General features: G+C 43.9%; 1 protein-coding gene across 1 annotated transcript in view; it reads right to left on the bottom strand.

The window, feature by feature from the left end:
- Window positions 1-18,766, bottom strand: part of LOC144798021 (polycystin-1-like protein 2) — an 849,694-nt gene that overhangs the window by 519,058 nt on the left and 311,870 nt on the right. Inside the window, exon 15 of the mRNA XM_078668807.1 lies at window positions 11,279-11,424. Within this exon, the coding sequence (XP_078524933.1) occupies window positions 11,279-11,424 (146 nt within the window). The remainder of the gene's footprint in view (window positions 1-11,278; window positions 11,425-18,766) is intronic.

Below are 18,766 nucleotides of genomic sequence, written 5' to 3'. Positions count from 1 at the left end.
TATGCTATGTTTTGTTTTGTTGTGTTTTGTTATGCTATGCTATGTTTTGTTATACTATGCTAGGTTTTGTTTTGCTATGCTTTGTTATGTTATGCTATGCTGTTTTTTGTTATGCTATGTTTTGTTTTGTTATGCTATGCTATGTTTTGTCATGCTACGCTATGTTTTGTTATGCTATGCTATGTTTTGTTGTGCTAAGCTATGTTTTGTTGTGCTATGCTATGTTTTGTTGTGCTCTGCTATGTTTTGTTGTGTTTTGTTATGCTGTTTTTTGTGTTTTGTTATGCTATACTATGTTTTGTTGTGCTAAGCTATGTTTTGTTGTGCTATGCTATGTTTTGTTGTGCTATGCTATGTTTTGTTGTGTTTTGTTATGCTGTTTTTTTGTGTTTTGTTATGCTATACTTTGTTTTGTTATGTCATGCTATGTTTTGTTCTGCTATGTTTTGTTGTGTTTTGTTATTCTAGGCTATGTTTTGTTATACTATGCTATGTTTTGTTTTACTATGCTTTGTTATGTTATGCTATGCTTTGTTTTGTTATGCTACATTTTGTTATGCTATGCTATGTTTTGTTGCATTTTGTTATGCTATGTTTTGTTGTCTTTTGCTATGCTATGTTTTGTTTTGTTATGCTATGCTATGTTTTGTTTTGATATCCTATGCTTTGTTTTGTTATGCGATGCTATGTTTTGCTATCCTATCCTATGCTGTTTTGTTATGCTATGCTATGTTTTGCTACCCTATGCTTTGTTTTGTTATGCTATGCTATGCTGTGTTTTGTTATGCTATGCTGTTTTGTTATGCAATGCTATGTTTTGCTGTGTTTTGCTATGCTATGCTGTGTTATGCTATGCTATGTTTTGTTATGCTATGCTTTGTTGTGTTTTATTATGCTATGCTTTGTTTTGCTATGCTATGTTTTGTTGTGCTATGTTATGCTTTGTGATGCTATGCTATGTTTTGTCATGCTATGTTTTATTATATGATGCTTTGTTTTACTATGCTATGTTTTGTTATGCTATGCTTTCTTACGCTATGTTTTTATGCTTTGCTTTGTTTTGTTATGCTATGCTATGTTTTGTGATGTTATGCTATGTTTTGTTGTGTTTTGTTATGCTATGCTATGTTTTGTTGTGCTATGCTATGTTTTGTTATGCTATGTTTTTTGTGTTTTGTTGTGCTATACTATGTTTTGTTATGCTATGCTATGTTTTGTTTTGCTATGCTATGTTTTGCTATTCTGGTGTGTGTGTGGTTGTGTGTGGTTGTGTGTGTGTGTGGTTGTGTGTGTGTGGGGTTGTGTGTGGGGGGTTGTGTGTGTGGGGGGTTCTGTGTGTGTGGGGTTGTGTGTGTGGGGTTGTGTGTTTGGGGAGTTGTGTGTGTGGGGTGTGGGAGGGGGCAGTGTGTGAGGGGGCAGTGTGTGAGTGATCTGTGTGTGAGTGGGCAGTGTGTCAGTGGGCAGTGTGTGAGTGGGCATTGTGTGAGTGGGCAGTGTGTGAGTGGGCAGTGTGTGAGTGGGCAGTGTGTGTGTGTGGTTGTGTGTGGGGGGTTGTGTGTGGGGGTTGTGTGTGTGTGGTTGTGTGTGTGGGGGGTTGTGTGTGTGTGTGGGGGCAGTGTGTGAGGGGGCAGTTGTGTGAGGGGGCAGTGTGTGAGGGGGCAGTGTGTGAGTGGGTTGTGTGTGTGTGGGTGTGGTTGTGTGTGTGTGGGTATGTGTGAGTGTGGGGTTGTGTGTGTGGGGGGGTCGTGTGTGTGGGGGGTCGTGTGTGTGTTTGGGGGGGTTGTGTGTGTGGTGTTTTGCATGTGTGTGTGGTTGTGTGTGTGTCCTGTTGAGTGCCACTCACAAGGCTGGGAAGCACCACATATACTGTTGATGTCACCTCTGACACAGTTAGAGGTGTCCGGTGAGATGTGAAGCGCTAGATGCAGTATCGCCATGCAATATGACGCAATTGCAATAGGCTAACAGGGTGGCATGAACTGGATGTATATATTTATTTACATAGCGCCTTACTATTCCTGTCGAGATGTTGACTTGTGCTGTAAAGCACAGGCGGCTAAAAAAGCACCAAATATGCCTCTCAATTGAAAGTCCGACTTCACTATTTTTTGCTATTTATTTATGCCTGTCAGCTCTTGATAGCATCTGAACTATCTTAGTAGAAAGTGAGGCTGAGATTTTGCACAGTAGGTCGCGTGACGTAAAGCGACATATACAAAAGTGTTGACCATAGGGTTTTTTTGTGTCAAAAATCTATACCAGCGCAGTGCTAAACATCATTGTGACATGAAGCTCAAAACCACTAATAATGTATGCCCAGTGTTCGTTCTGTAAGGCAAATGCGCGTAGCACGATCGCAAAACAAACAAAACAAGATATTGGCATTGCTGTGTGGGGGGTAGGGGAGGGGAGCAGGGCAGCGAGCGAGTGGGAGGGAAGGAGCATATGGCGAGCGGCGGGGGAGCAGCTTGAAAAGTATTGACCATATTTCGCACGCAAAGGGTTTATTTAGTGTCAAAAATCTATACCAGCACAGTGCTAAACCTCGTTGTGACATAAAGCTCAAAACCTCTATTAATGTATGCCAAGTGTGCGTTCTGTAAGGCAAATGCACGTAGCACGATCGCAAAACAAACAAAACAAGATCTTGGCATTGCTGTGTGGGGGGCGAGGGAGGGGGAGCAGGGCAGCGAGCGAGTGGGTGGGAATGCTTTGTATAGTGTGTTATGCTCACAAACATAGGAAGCCTCATGTAGAGACGGCTTAGAAACAGAAGCGTGGGTGGGAGAGGCTCATTAATATGGAAAACTAGTGCGAGATGCTAGCAAATGAGCCATGCATTCGAGATACTGAGTGTGATTTTACCACACATGAGAACCCTGGTGTGAGGTACTCACAAAAGTGTACAGTGTGAAACGCTCACAAACATGAGCAGTCATGATGTATAAACCCAGATAAGGCAGCGTTCGGATGTGTAGGTGCTCTGGCTGGGGTTGGGATGGGGCGGGTGGGAGGGTGAAAAAGGCGGAGTGAGTGAAAACACGAGCACAAGTATGGACTGCTCAAACACAAAGAAAACAAGCGAGAAAAGCCAGAAACACCAGGGGGTCGGGGAAGCAGATTGCCTTCAAGCATATGGGGAAAGCGAGGCACTACAGAAAGGCGAGCGCGCGTGAATAATTAGGGGAGGACAAATGCAGACACGGCCTGGGGGAAGCTTGTGGGAGGGAGGCTGGTGGCATTGTGCACGCGCTCACGTGCACTGCATCAAATCGCCAGTGGTTAAACTCTCGTTAAGCCACAATATAGCTCGCCAGCTATGAGCAAGCGCATTAGCAGGCGAGCCCTAAAAAGGGGGGGTGCCCGAGCTTCAGTTTTTCATAAGCTTTTTAACTTAGCGCTTAATGGCCAAACACATTTCTTTTTGTTTGTCTAGGTATTTTATTTATACCTTCTTCTTCATACATTTATATCTTCATTACCTTTTTTTAAATAGTGTGAAGAGGAAAAATGATCCAAATTTTTAACAATACATACAAAAACACTTCTACGTAAAATTACACCAAACATTTAAAGCCCACATATTCATTATGACAAATTAGACCAAGTACATCACAGTACACAACTTTACACAAAAAAATTGTGAATAGACCAATTCTATTCAATTCATTCACAATTTCTTTTTGTGTAATTTTTTTGTGTGTAAAGTTGTGTAATTATGGGTTTGCTACACCATCCACCATTTGCCCCATAATCTTCAGATTTGTAAAACAAATTATGGTTGTACCTCAAACAGACCAAAAGTTATTAAAAACTTGGCTACACTTTTTGCCTTGAAGTAGAAGACCCTTTACAAAGGTTGTCTGGTCACCTATTGCTATATGTTGGTGTTAAACTGGTACTAATAAGGTGAAACCTTCAACAGACAGTGGTCACATGTGTAAAAAATAGCGTAATAATAATGTAATATTATCACAAAATGTGCTGCACTAAGCTTCATAATGTGCTTTTCCTAGCTGCATAGTTTAGTTAACCGTGCCACATAATTTGCATCGCTGCATAATTCAAATGCCCCTGGCCATAGTGCATTTGGCCACTCTCAGCTTCTTTCTCCATTGTGCATAACCATCAAGTAGAGTCTTCCATAAACAATTAGGAAGGTGTTCCCCCTCCGCAGGCTCACTAGACCAAAACAGAATAGACTAAAGCACACGCAAAAGAAATATTTTCCCTGAGGGTGCGCTAGGTGGCGTACGACAAAGATGGCCGCACGCCTGTGAGGCAACAGCCGAGCCGGAAAATATTCATAATGCCTATCCTGCATCACCAATAGGTGCTTTACAGCCCACCACGTGAAACAGCTTCCCTGCTGATATCAACAGTACCAAACTTGTGAATTTTGCTCCAAGTGTGGCGGAGGAAGAGCGAGCTGACGATAAAGGCGGTGAGCGTTGTGAAGCCCCCGGTGCCATACTGTGGGCCGTCGGATCAGGAAACCGGGCCAGAGGAGCAGGAGATCATTGATGGAGGGGAGCTGCTGCGTTGGATCGTCGGCGGAGCGCGGTGGTGACTAGCGGCTCCTGTGGTGAGTGCACCGGTACGGAGCTCGCTTACACCCAGTCTCACTGATTTGCGGCGGTGGTCGTGCCGTGGAGTGAGGGTGCACCACAACCCGCCATTGCTGAATTGCCCGGCGACTGGAGGCATTCGGGGCCACGCAGGAGTACTTCATCGTGCTTTTCCTGACCCGGGGTGCCGCGCGGCTCCCTCCCCCACTATAGACGCGCCACGGCCGGCACTGCCAATAGCCCGCTGACAGAGACGGCCGCCATTTTGGACATTGCGCGAAGGGCGCCTGAAGCTGCCGATTACACCACTTGCTGCCTGTGGAGATCCCTGCCGACCGGCATCAGCTCCAACGCCTCTTCCTAATAGAGGGCATACTGTTCACCTCCAGCCCTGGAAGCTTCTGGAGCTGCTCGTGCAATGTCAGGGGCAGCCATTTTGTGAAAGCTGAGTGGGCCACCCAGTGGAGGGGAATGCTGAAGGTTGCTGCGGTGAATGGATGCGCATCCATGAATAGAAGCGGACCCGGGACCATTGCAGGGAGTGTGGTGGAGTAGGTGCCTCCTCTTGATTGTTTCTACACCCTCCTTACCTGGCCTCAGGACTCCTGTGCCTTTGAAATTGGGATCCTGCTTTTGTTCTATGCCCATATCAGCATGCGGAGCGGAGCCAAGGGTTACAATACTGGTGGGCCCTGCCTGTGCAATACCTCATACCACGCAGTTCCCATCGTGCTGCCATGACCCACGACGTTGCTGCTGGCACTCTTGCCTCCTCCACAGGTGTAAACTGATCTGCACCTCCTGAGTCCTACAATCTTGCCTCCTCCACAGGTGTAAACTGATCTGCACCTCCTGAGTCCTACAATCTTGCCTTCCTAACAGTTAAATAAAGGTAACAGGTACTGACGGACATTGTGCTGCCCTCCACTGTTCTGCTCGCCAGCTGGTGCCATGGGGCGCACTGATACCAAACAGACGAAAATCCAGTTTGAAGCGCGCAAGACTCCCAAGTCGCGCTCTGAGGAACATGAAGGCACGGATGACACTGACCCGCCTGAGGAGGATTGGAAGGTGATCCTACTTGGCATGCAACAGAGTCTTACATCTATTGATGCTAAAATAGATGCGATGAACGATGGAATCAGTGGTCACCAAGCTGGGGCAACATGAACCGCGCCTCAAGGAGGCATAGACTAGGGTGTCTGATCTGGAGGATGGTGCCACAACGAGCAAAAAACAGATGTCACCGATGGACAAATTACTAAAGGTAGTTGCTGACAAAAATGAGGACTTGGAGGCATGTTCCCGAAGGAACAATGTTCGAATTCTTGGCCTGGCGGAAATCCACACACACGGGGCGCATTGAGGACTTTATTGAGAAACTGGTTGTGGAGCTCTTAGGCAGAGAGGCTTTCTCAGCGCATCTCACAGATGAGAGAGCCCATAGGTCTCTTGTGGCCCGCCCGCCTCCAGGGTACGGCGACACGTCCTGTGATAGCCTGCTTTTTATACTACCGCAACAGAGATGCGGTGCTACGCCTTGCCTATGAAAAGAAACAGGTGCTATACGAAAACACAACATTGTCCTTCTTCCCAGACTTTACACAAACGGTACAGGACGCCAGGCGAAAGTTTGCAAAAGTCGAGAAAAAACTAAAGTCGCTGCCCCCCTACACCATGTTGTACCCGGCGAAGCTGAATATAACCCATCATGGATCGCACCATTTCTTCTTGAATAGACAACAGGCTAAAGACTACCTTCGACTCCACTGCCGCTCGGCTACTACAGAGTCAGAAACTAGAGATCGCAGGTCCCCGTCACCTGGGTCAGACCCCAGCTGAACTGTATAATGGACAGTGACATTTGTTGGAACTCTCACTACTGCTTTACTCAGGGCGAAATGAGCTAAGTTGGTGATGTATTAACATATTTTCTATTTGGTATGATGTCTGGCTCTGCTACTTGCCACCGTCCCGTCGCAACTGCCCGCCTACGGGTGGTGTAGTGGATGGGTGAGAGTATGAATGGAAGTGGGCAGGTTGTGAGCCCCTAGCGTGTTCCAGAGAGGGCAAACCTCCAGAAGCTTCGTTTATGGGAAATGCAAGTAGTTCCACTATGTTGGGGTATTGGGAGGGGGGTCCTGTACCCGGCAAGTGGGGAGAGGCGGTGTGGGTGGAGGGAGGTTGGGAGGGAGGGAGGTATTTGTTTTTGACTGCATTACAGTTTGTCCAGTCCACTGGGGTCGTCACTGCATGGGTTTATGCTGAATGTCACACACTGTACAATGGCTGACAACACACGAGGCATTAATAGCATTATTGTAGCATCGTGGAATATACAAGATCTAAACAACCCTGGGAAAAAGCGGCAGATTCTGAGTTACCCCGATAGGCACCACATTACGGTAGCTATGTTGCAGGAGACACACTTAAGTCCTGGCACTACTCCCCAGTTCGCCTCGAGGTGGGCTTTGCACTGCAGTTTTGCATAATACTCTACATATTCCCGGGGAGTAGCTATATTGGTTAAGAGAGGGGTTGCATTATTTCCCAGTGGGTCAGAAGCTGATGCGGAAGGCAGATTCTGCCTGCTTTGGGGAAGATTTCACTCCCACAATGTGACCTTTGCTAATTACTATGGACCCAATACTGACAACTCACAGGCCCGCCTTCGTTTATGTAGCAGAATTCAGGAAATAGGCTCCACCTACATTATCTGGGGTGGGGATTTTACTACTGCTCTGTGCCTCCGTATGGATAGATTCCGAGATTCCCCAACACACTACACGACCACCCAGAGAGTGCTGTGAGACATTATTGATGAGAACTACTTACTTGACTCCTGGAGACATATACACCCCACACAGCGGGAAGGAACACATTTTTCGGCATTCCACTCATCTTGGGCCAGACTACACTATTTATTCGTATCCAAGGGTATGGCGCACTGGCTAGGACGGGCGACCCATTTAGCTCGTACTCACTCTGATCATTCCCCGGTCGTCGCTGAGTTGCATGCACCCCTCAACCATTCCCCATATAATAGTTGGCGCCTCAACCCGCTGCTCCTTTGAAATGCGGTGTTCAGAACTGAGTTAGAACAGGACATACGAGATTTTTTTACTGCAATCTAGACTCTGTTCCCAGTATCACAACTGTTTGGGAGGAGTTCAAAGTCACGATTAGGGTCTGGTGCATATCCAAGTGTGAGGGTATATTAAGTTGCTGTGCACTAGCTTGTCCACATTAGAGAGAAAACTCAAACAATTGGAAAGTGGACTGGGCTCTGAACCTGACGGGAAAGACATTAGAGCCACCATAAGCTGTAAACTTACAGAATATGAAGAACTGGCTGATAGAGAGTGCACATTTCGGGGAAAACACCATATAGCGAGAGTTTATGGCGAGGGATATTGCCCAGGGAAGGCTCTGGTGGCTGCGGTCAGACCACCCAGATTCTCCAATTATGTGATGGAATTTCTGGATTCACAAGGCGACGTGCATAGACTCCCTGACTAATTGCGTACGCTTAGAGACTACTATAGTGCCCTGTACTCTTCCCATAGAGCCACACCTCTCGACTTGCCCGACTACTTTGAAGACACTGCCCTTGCCTGGTTAGGGAGACACCCAATGGAAATTTCTTAGTTTAAATTTGGAACTTGAAGAAATAACGGACGCTATCATGCAGATGAAGTCTGGACGGGCCCCAGGGTCTGACGGCCTGCAAATAGAATTGTATAAAACATTTGTCTCCGTACTAGCCCTGATTCTGAATGGAGGTATACTACGCAGCGCTGGAGGAGGGCGGTCTGCCTATGAGGATGCAGGAGGCGCTTATAACATCCTTATTAAAGCCGGGGAAATCCTCACACTGCTGTGATTCATATCGTCCCCTCTCTCTCTTAAATTGCGATACTAAGATACTAGCTAAGGTTCTGGCGACCCAGCTCAACCTACTAATGCAACGCCTGGCACTACCTGACCAGGCTGACTTTATTCCGAGCAGGGCGACACCGCTTAATCGCCGAACCTTGGCCGTGGTATTACAAGACATTGACCTGAAGTGCTCGGCAATAGCTGTATTCCTTGACTCTACCAAAGCGTTTGTCTCCCTAGAGTGGGACTACCTGCTGGGCACTCTGGGATATATTGGGTTGCCTACTGCGTTCCTCCAGTGGATCCAATTATGATATACTCGCCCGGTGGCCTCAGTACTCCTGAACGGGACCAAATCCTCTCCTTTCCCTATATCCAGAGGCACGAGGCAGGGCTGCCCCCTGTCTCCCATCCTATTTGCCCTGGCCATTGAGCCCTTAGCCGCTAAACTCAGACATCATAATAATAGAGCGCTAGTCTACCAGTCTAGGCAACTACTCATCTCCCTATATGCAGATGATATGATGCTATATAATCATAAACCCCAAGATAATCTAAACCCTGTAGTTCGAGAGATAACTAAATTTGGAGCCATTTCCGGGGTACAAATCAACTGGTCTAAATCTGCAATCTTCCCCCTTACCGACATTACTCCCCAGCACCAGCTGGATTATCCCCTGGTTTGGGGAGAAGATGAGGTGAAATACCTGGCCATACGGTTCACTAGGGACCGGGATGTTCTCATGCGGCTAAATTATGGCACAACAGTAGACAAAATCACAGACACCATCACAAATTGGTTGCGCCTTCCACTTTCCATGGCATGGAGGATTTCCTTATTTAAAATGGTCATACTACCCGAATCACTGTACCTCTTCATTAACATACCTTATCATCCTGGGGCCTTTTTTTTTTAAAACGCTGAACTCGCAACTTACGAGACTTATATGGGACAGGAAAAAGGCGAGGCTGAGCCTGACCACCTTGACGCTGCCATACCATCAGGGAGGGTACGATGCCCCTAATTTTGAGCTATACTACTACTGTGTGCAGGCTCATTTTGCCATGTATTGGTTTAACCCGCCACCTTTTATGCCCCACTTGGCGGTGGAGGATGGCTATATGGCCCTAACACCCACAGCGTGCTATCTCTTCACGGCAGTGAAAAAGCACAAGCGCGACCCATCCACCGTGGACTGTACTATAATGGCATGGCAGTGTATAGCTCGCAGGCTAGAGATACCCATGTTGTACTCTCCCAAGAGGCCCCTACTGCGAAACCCACTATTGCAAGTCACTTATGAGGGGGTCTGCCGGAAGGTGCTAGAGAAACTTAAATACAGCAGCTGGGGGGATCTTTATGTGGAAGGGCAGTTCCGCACCAAGAATCAATTTTTTTAGACCTGTGAGCCGAGGACAATGGACACATTCATGTATACCCGTATTCGGCAGAGTGTGAAGGCTGTAGCTCCCTATTTTCCGAGTGAACCAGATACATTAGTTCCACTAGATGCCTTATTGCAGGCAGATAGCCCTCAGCACATCAAAACTCTCCTTTATCAACATACACGCAATTCGCCGTCCCCCAGCCAAATACGTGCTAGGCCGGAGTGGGATACTGACTTAAATATTACTCTGACCGATGACCGGTCGAGCTTAGCTGTGCGCAAATGGAGGCAGTGACCGGCAACAATAGGTTACACCTCATCCATTTGAAGTTTCTGGACAGCCTATATCATACCCCAGTCAGGCTGTATAGGTTCTGCCTTCGGGACAGTGATGCATGTACACGTTGTGGTTGGGAGGGTGCGGGGGATTCTTCCACCTGGCATGGGACTGACTCCAAGTGATGGCCTACTGGACACAAACGTTTCAGAGATTATCGGCCATGATAGGTACCCAGATAGAACCATGTCCCCTCATGGCCCTTCTGGGCTTGACCCAGGGAACCCAAACAGTACACAAGAAGTTCCTAGCAATGGGATTACTGATAGCAAAACGTCAGGTGGTGTGTAGGTGGGGGAGGGGCCGTGCTCCTAAATTTAAGGACTGGATTCATACCATGTCCATATGGCAGGATCATATGCAACACTACGCAGATATGCTTACCATCAAATCAGGCCCAAAGGACATTTGGGGCCCGCTTACCACATAATTACTTGCGCAGGAGGCAGCTCGGGAGGGGGAGGAAGATGCACCTGGGGTGGGAACCTGCACCCAAACCTCGCGGGAGCATTCCGAAGGGACATGTCTTAACACAGCGGAACAATGTGGCATCTTGACAGGGAGCAGGGAACAACGAGTTTCTAATTGCCGCACTCAGCAGGGGGTGGGGAGGTGGGTGGCGGGATGATGTGTGATCTGTACTTGTAATGCTTGGTTCCAAAATAGTGTGGTGACTTCATGCAAGGCATAACGTATTGCTACGCTTATATTTGCATATTTGGACAGTAATGCCAAGGACTGGACGGTTCTGTTTTATTTATTTTTTTAAATTTGAGCTGTTTTGCAGGATGAATGGAGTGGGGGCAAGTTTGGTTCGTATATATAATTGCATGTGAAATTGTGCTACATATATCAATGACATTTGTACTCGGATTGTGATATCTCTCTTCTTTGCATTGTTACACTGTGCATAAAGACAATAAAGGTTTTTGACACTTTAAAAAAAAAAAATATATATATATATATATATAAATATATATATATATATATATATATATATATATATATATATATATATATATATATGTTTTCCCTAAAAGCACTCGAATGCAGCAATACACACTACCACTTATCCGTATAATGCAAAATAAATCAAACTTACTTACCGTGACAGTAGCAGTTGTCCTGGCTATATCCCCAAAACTGTTTTGAACAGTAACTGTGATATTTAACAGGAAACTATTTTTCTCCTCTCCAAGCGGAAGATACACAGATGGAAGTTCAGGTTTGGGGCCGCAATGCAACAGGGAATCTGAAATACCAGATTTAAATATAAGTCAATATCTGTAGAAGACAAGCAAACATTCAGCTGTAACACTCTGTCAATGGGATTCAGGGTTTTGCACTAGTAGACTCTGGGGTCCCCAGTTGCTTCATAGATGATACATTTCAGACAGTGGTACACATTCCAATCACCTACACTTCTACCTCTGGGGAGAATCAGGGAATTCACAAAACACCTTTAACATCCGGAGCAGATTTTAATGAAGCATTACTACTTTTGATGGCTATAGAGACTGGTCATGTGGACCATCTGTGATTTAATCTTATTGGTGAACCTGCATTTCCCATAGTCCTGGGAACAACATGGCTGAGGCTGCACAATCTTGATATCCATTGAGAAACCCTGGCTGTTAGATTTTAATCTACTTATTGCTGGTCATTGTATCCAAAACGTGACCAAAGAGAAAACTCAGTCATTATCCAGCTTTGCTCTGCACACATCATCTCCTGCAACTAAAGAGGACGCTGTAAATGAAGATCATCTTATACTACTACCCTATGGGGATTTCTAAAATGTCTTCAAGAAGAAAAGAGCTGACATATTGTCTTCTCATAAGACGAATGATTGTATGACAGATTTAATTACAGGGGAACATATTCTATGTGAAGAATATATCTGTTGACTGTGAAGAGAAATTAAATATTGTGTTGATTCCTGCAAGAAAACCTGGAGAGGGTTTTCTCTAGCTTACACCCACCTCAACATGAGCTCTGAAGTTCTTTGTGGCCAAAGCAAATGGAGAATATTGATTCTGCACTGATAATCAACAACTCAATGCTATTAGCATATGGAACCGTTATCCTTTCCTTCTCATCTCAGTCTTCCTAGATCAGATAAAGACAGCAAAGATCTTCACTAAAATTGATCTGTGAGACACTTACAGCTTGGTGAGACCATGCATGGGATGTGAGTGGAAGACAGCCTTCAATATTCAATAGGGACATTTCACACATCTACTGAAGCCACTACTGAAGTTCTTCTGCATTTGTTAAGCTCCAGCCACCTTCCAACACTTTTTTAACAACATCTTTTATGATCTTTTGGATATTTGCATCATGGTCTACTTAGATGCCATCCTAACATATTTGGCTTAGTTTGTTCGGCTTGTTTACGAACACTTAACTCGCAAAGGGCCATATATAGAACGGTGTATACCTACTGGTGTACACAGTCAACAAAACAACGCCTCCTAAAATAAATCGCATGCCCTTGCGAGACCAGTCCTCTATTAGACAAAAATAAATCAGCGTAGGTCTGGTGTCAAAATTAGTTAGTAGGGTATAACTTAGAATAGGTTTGTAGAAAGTGTAATGTAGAAATTGTAATGTGAAGTGTTAATGTATATTTGTATTTCAATTGTCTTTTTTGGTGTGAAAAGTGTATATATAATTGTATGTAGTGAATTTTTGTTTCTGTATGGCAACATGTAAAACCTCTGACAACTTGAAAAGTTTATAAAGTGACGTAACTTGTACACGACAAAAATACTCATAACACCCAAGGATTAAATCTTTAGGGTGCAAAAATCTGCTCAGAATAAAAAAGTGGCAGAATTGAAACGGGACCGGGTTCCCTTATTTATAAAATATTGCTACGTTGTCCTACTCGGCCCCGGAAAGGACAGAACTCCACTCTTTCCACAATCCTAACATATTTTGGCACATCAGAACAGCATTGTTTACATGTTTGAAAAATTCTCACCCAACTGAGCAAATATTCATTATAGACTAAAGTAGAACAATGTTTGTTTGAATTCACCAATATCACCTTCTCAGATTTAGATATTTCAGGACAAGGAATCAGTATGGATCTTTCCTAAGTGAAAGTAGTTCCTAACCCCAGCCTAAGTGAGGCCAATCCATCAATCGGTCAAGGAGGTACAAAGGTTAATGAGGTGTACTAATTTCTATCAGCAGTTCATACAAGAGTTCTAGACCATCATCCAGCCCACTGTCCACCTGCCAAATGGAGTTTTTTTGTTTTGCTGGGGTGAAGAACAAGAGCAATCCTTTCAAATACACATCTGCCCTAATACATAGATATCCAGATTTGTTCCTTCCTTTTGTTGTAGAAACTGCTGTCTCATGGTTTGTGATAGGAGTGGTATTATTTTACCAAGATTATGAGATTAATAACAAGTCTTCTAGCTTATTATTCCCAAACACTTTCTGAAACTGAAAGGAAATATGTGACCTATGGCAGAAAATGATTAGCAATTGAAGAAGTTGTCACTTGTTCCGCCCCCACTCACCTGTAGAACAGCCACTGCAGGAACGAAGAACGTCCTGTTCCTCTACCCGTGCATTAATCACACCTGCCCAAATATGTACAGGCAAAAGTAGAAGAATGCACCGGGAGAAGGTGGGTAAACAAGGGAAGAGAAAAAAGAGGTGTGGACTACCAGTCCTATGCTCCCCTGTCTGGCTGACGATGGATACCAGGTTAAGCTCTGGCAGCTTAGAAAAGGAGAAAAGAAGAGAATCATTATCACAAGGGATAGAAAAGAAAAACCTTTTACACAGCACTAAACAAATAGGCACAGTAGCAGTGTTGTTTGTGTTGCTTACCCCTCTAAAAGCAACACTCAGTCCATATAGGCCAGACAAAAATAAACAAGGCTCATTCCCAGAAGAGTGTTATCATGATTTGAATCCTTTGTAGTCCACCCTTTATCCAAGTTCCACCAAGGCTCCTTGCGGGAAAAAATCTAAACGGCAAAATACTCGCACCTCCTATACTAGAAATAAGGGATCCCTTAACAAAAAGGTATTATTCAATGTGCTCCATGAAAAGCACCAAAATACCCACAACGAAGTAAAGAAGTTAAAAAATGAACCACTACTCCAGAAAGCGAGAGACGGGAAACAAAAAGCCCTGTTAGCTCACAAGCTCTAATCTCGACTAACAGGTCCAACGAAGGGCAGAAGAGAGTTTCCAGTAGATTTAGCAAGTCAATCCACTTGAAGAAGAAGTGTGATCCAAGATTTCAGCCAACAACGTACACACTCGGCTCAGCAACCCACTGTGGTTTTAATTTTTGACAATTTCAGGACTGTGTGCCAGCTCACGGTAGTGGTATTGTGGCAACTACAGGTTCCAGCAAGCCATGCGAGTGGCAACGCCCACTGGGGGCTGGAATTGGCCTCAAAGATAGGTGTGCCAAATGGTTGCGCTAATCCAGGTCCTTTGAGGAAGTGAAGAGTCACAAAACACGCCAGGTTTCATGAACATGCTGTGGAGTGTTGAACTGTCTGCAATGCAGCCTTGATTAAAAGTTTGAGCCAAAGAAACCTGATTGAGGACTCTTTTAATTGTGGGTAACTATGCGGAATATATATATATATATATATATATATATATATATATATATATATATATATATATATATATATATATATATATATATATATATGTGTATATATATATATGTGTATATATATATATATATATATATATCTGTCTCTCTCTCTGTCTCTCTCTCTCTATATATATATATAGCTCTATTTTTTCTATAAAAATTAGTGTTGACCGAGTTTCATGGTATTTGCATATTTGCACATGTTTATGCTCGCTATATGTTCTGTTTACATGTTAATCAATTTTTGCACGTGTCTTGAAATATTTCAGCGTCTGGTACTGTAGTGATTATATTTTTTCTATGACTATCTGCTGAAATTTTGCATGTGGTATTGCACTGTCACTTTAAATTTGTGGTTTCCTGTCACAACGTCATGTGATCGAGGCCTCCTAAAGGCCGAAACGCGTCATGGCGGTGGTGCGTGGTGTTTGGATACAATAAACAACTTTGCAATGAACTTCCGGGTCCGTGTCCATCTTTCCAAAATGAATTTGGAAGTTCCATTTATATATATATATATATATATATATATATATATATATATATATATATATATATATATATATATATATATATATATATATATATATATATATATATATATATATATATTGCCACCACTCCCGTCTTAGTGAAAAACGGGTCTGACACATGCATGAGCTTCACTCGGGAAATTTATTGCCACCATACAAGCACTGTAAACATTAACGAAGTCCTGTCCCCCATCTCATGGCAAACTTCTGGCAGACGCGTTTCAGCATTGTGCTTTCCTCAGTGCCGGTTGCAAGTTTGAAGGGAGAAAATCTGCAAAGACTTTCGCAGGCAGTTCAAATAGCCAGGTGAGTGACCCCATTGGACGGCCGGTGTTCTCACAGAGAGAGGACAAGGAAAGTTCCACACAGCACAAGTACTTATCCCCTCTCTGGTGCCGAGGTTTCTCCAGTGCATACATCGTGCTTAAAAGGAAAATGTTCGCTTAGGACTCGTGAGTTTAGATGCAGTGATCTCCTCAAACATAAGTTATGCCCCGACATCGTCAGCCATCCAAGCGTCCTGTTTCCTTTACGTGAAGCACAATATTATGGCGGAGTATCTCACCCGAGTTTAGCTCACCAACAGAAAACTGTTGCTCTTTCCCCAGTGCCTACACTTCCATCCAGGCTGGGGGGGCGCCGCATTTGTGCAGTCCGTGCACGAAAACCACTTTTCCTTTGTCGGCCATATGCGGAGCTCCTGAACAAGAGGCGTGTCAGTTAAGCAGAGCCGACCTCCGCTTTTACACATTGCCACCACTCCCGTCTTAGTGAAAAACGGGTCTGACACATGGGGGAAGATCTTAACAACTTTCTGTAAATATTTTATCCCATCATATGCATGATCCTTTTAAATAGATTTTATACCTATTTATATGGTTTTAATCTATTTTATTCATGTTGAGGATGGTTTAAGATTAAATGTATTATTATTACTCTGTGATTTGGTTATAATGGATGTCTTTATATACTATTTTACAGTCTAGCTGTGTTGCTATGATGATTTTTTAAGGTATGCCCGATTTCTTGCTGCCAGTCATTGATCACTTTATCCCCCCCATACAGATATATGTACTGCCGTACTTTGAACCTTTTTTTGCACTATGCACTTTATCACATTTGTTTACATCTTGCCCCAGGTTTTTACCTGGATATATATTGCTCTCTCCCAAACTTTGGGATAATGTATTTTGCACTATAACTTTTGCACTAAAATTTTTTTTTTTTATGTGGTTTCTACTCCTATTTACTGGTTTTGCCATGACCCCATGATACCAGTTTACATTGCTTAGTTATGAGGCCTAGTTCATACTGTGGTTGACCTTTGGGCACTCGCCCTTCATGTACCAAACAATTTATTTCAATTTTTAATTGAATGTTTGATATTTTGCATTTTACGCATAAATTTGTATCTGAAATGTATAGTGGTTGACCTTAGTTGAGTTTTGAAGGATATTTCTTCTATGTTAGTTGATTTATGGGAGGAGTCTCGTCATTACCAGTATTTAACCACGTAAATCTCTGGGTTTTGCCATGTGATCAAGTCCGGGTTTCCCGGACGAAACGCGTCATGTTGCCGTCCCCATCTATGGAATAAAGCACATCATTCACTTCAACTCCTCGTCCTGTGGTCTGTACCTGGTTTGTGTCCGTACGCTGTTTCTGGCACCTCAGGATTGTGAATTCTTATTCAATTGACGAATTGGCTGATTTCGTCCTCTACAGACCCTCTCGTTCTTCAAACAGTGGCTGGTTTGCAGTTTTTTGGCCGCCCTCGCCTTTGGCGATTGTTTCTACCCGGAAGGAGCATTGCGTGTGCCAGCCCCCCACGACCCGGAAGTGAACACGGACTTGCTACGCGTCTCGGCTCGCTGGAAGTTTGCTGGTTTCCGTGAGGAATCATTTGGTTCGGAGGACCCGAGTTTTTCTTCGCTGGCAGCATTCTTAGGTGAGCCGTTGTACGTTGTTGCTACCGTTGGGACATACGTGGGTTTCACGAGATTTAAGGAGATATTTGTTCATCTTTTCCAGTACGTGGAGAATATTACACGTGGAAAGACTTTTTGAACTAGTGCTAATTTCTACAAACGTTCCGTAATTAAGATGGCGATGGCAGCTGGCATTTTCAGAGATAGGGAGCAAGCATTAGATGCTCTTTTTTTAAATTTACCGGCAGTCCCTACTCATGGGGGGAAATCTAAGGAGAAAACCATTGAAGGAGACAATGTAAAGTCTAAACTGAAAAAACTTGAAAAGCTGCTCCGGACGGAGCTTACTAAATGGTGGGAACAAAAGAGTCTTGAAAAATACAAGGAAGCTAAAAGGGTTCCTCGTGGCTTGAGAGTTCTGATTGCACCATCCTTCGAAAACCCCAATCCCCTTATGTTGAAGGAGTGGGCACAACATAACCTCGATGCATCCATGGGTATGGTTTGCATGCTAATTAAATACGCCGAAATCGATAGAGGCGAACTAATGTCCCAGATTGAGAAACTCAACCTCGAATTAAATGCCATGGAACAACAGAAGCTGATAATTAAAGGGCGGGAAGATATCAAAAAACGTCTTGATAAATATGAGGAGACCATCAAAACCTGCAAAGCCTCTAAATTTGCTAGAGACAAGGCTGACTACGAAAATGGGAGAATATTCACTTTCTCAAGGAAGTTCGAGTCGGCCAAAAGACAAGCACTAACTTCATCGGTGCCGGTGGCAGCAACAACATCTCAAACTCCCCAAAACCAACAGGTGGGAGCCCCCGAAGGATCAGACACTGATATGAGTTCTATCTATAGCAGTGGGGGTTCCGATGATGAAGCAAATGGACGGCAACTTGGGGTTAGCAGTTTTACTTCATCTGAGGAATTGGTTTTTATGGTGGAAGATCGGCGAAACACCTTAAGGTCGAGAGGGACTCAGCCAACAAGAGGAAGAGGCGAAACAAATCCCGTAAAGAGAGGAGGAAACGCCAACAATTACGGGAAAAAGAGAAGAGGAAGGGGGAATGCCCAAACGAAATCATAAGCAGAATTATGAAGCTACCCACCATATCAACAAGTGATGACATAACTTCGTCTCCTGAGACCAACGATGGTAAACATGATAATAATGGAAAATTCGTAATGAATGAATCAAATACAAAAGGAGAAAAAAATACAAAAGAAAATGAAAATGAAAAATATACAAAAGAAAAAAACACACAAGAAAAAGATAAAACTTCTATGAGTGCTACTTACCATCAATGTAACTCCGATGAAGAAAATACTGTGATCAATTTAACTGAACTTGATCTTAATGCAGCAGAAACCCATCTTCTTTCATTGGGTCTTTCCTTTTGCCCTAACAATGGATTTAAGTATGTGCAAGCGAGAATTGACACTTTTAAGTTTATAAGAAAACTGAAGCTTCTCAAATTTCA

The sequence above is a fragment of the Lissotriton helveticus genome, chromosome 12 (assembly GCF_964261635.1).
Source record: "Lissotriton helveticus chromosome 12, aLisHel1.1, whole genome shotgun sequence".
NCBI lineage: Eukaryota > Metazoa > Chordata > Amphibia > Caudata > Salamandridae > Lissotriton > Lissotriton helveticus.
Note: the sequence above shows the minus strand (reverse complement) of the source record. Positions and strands in the feature narration are given on the sequence as shown.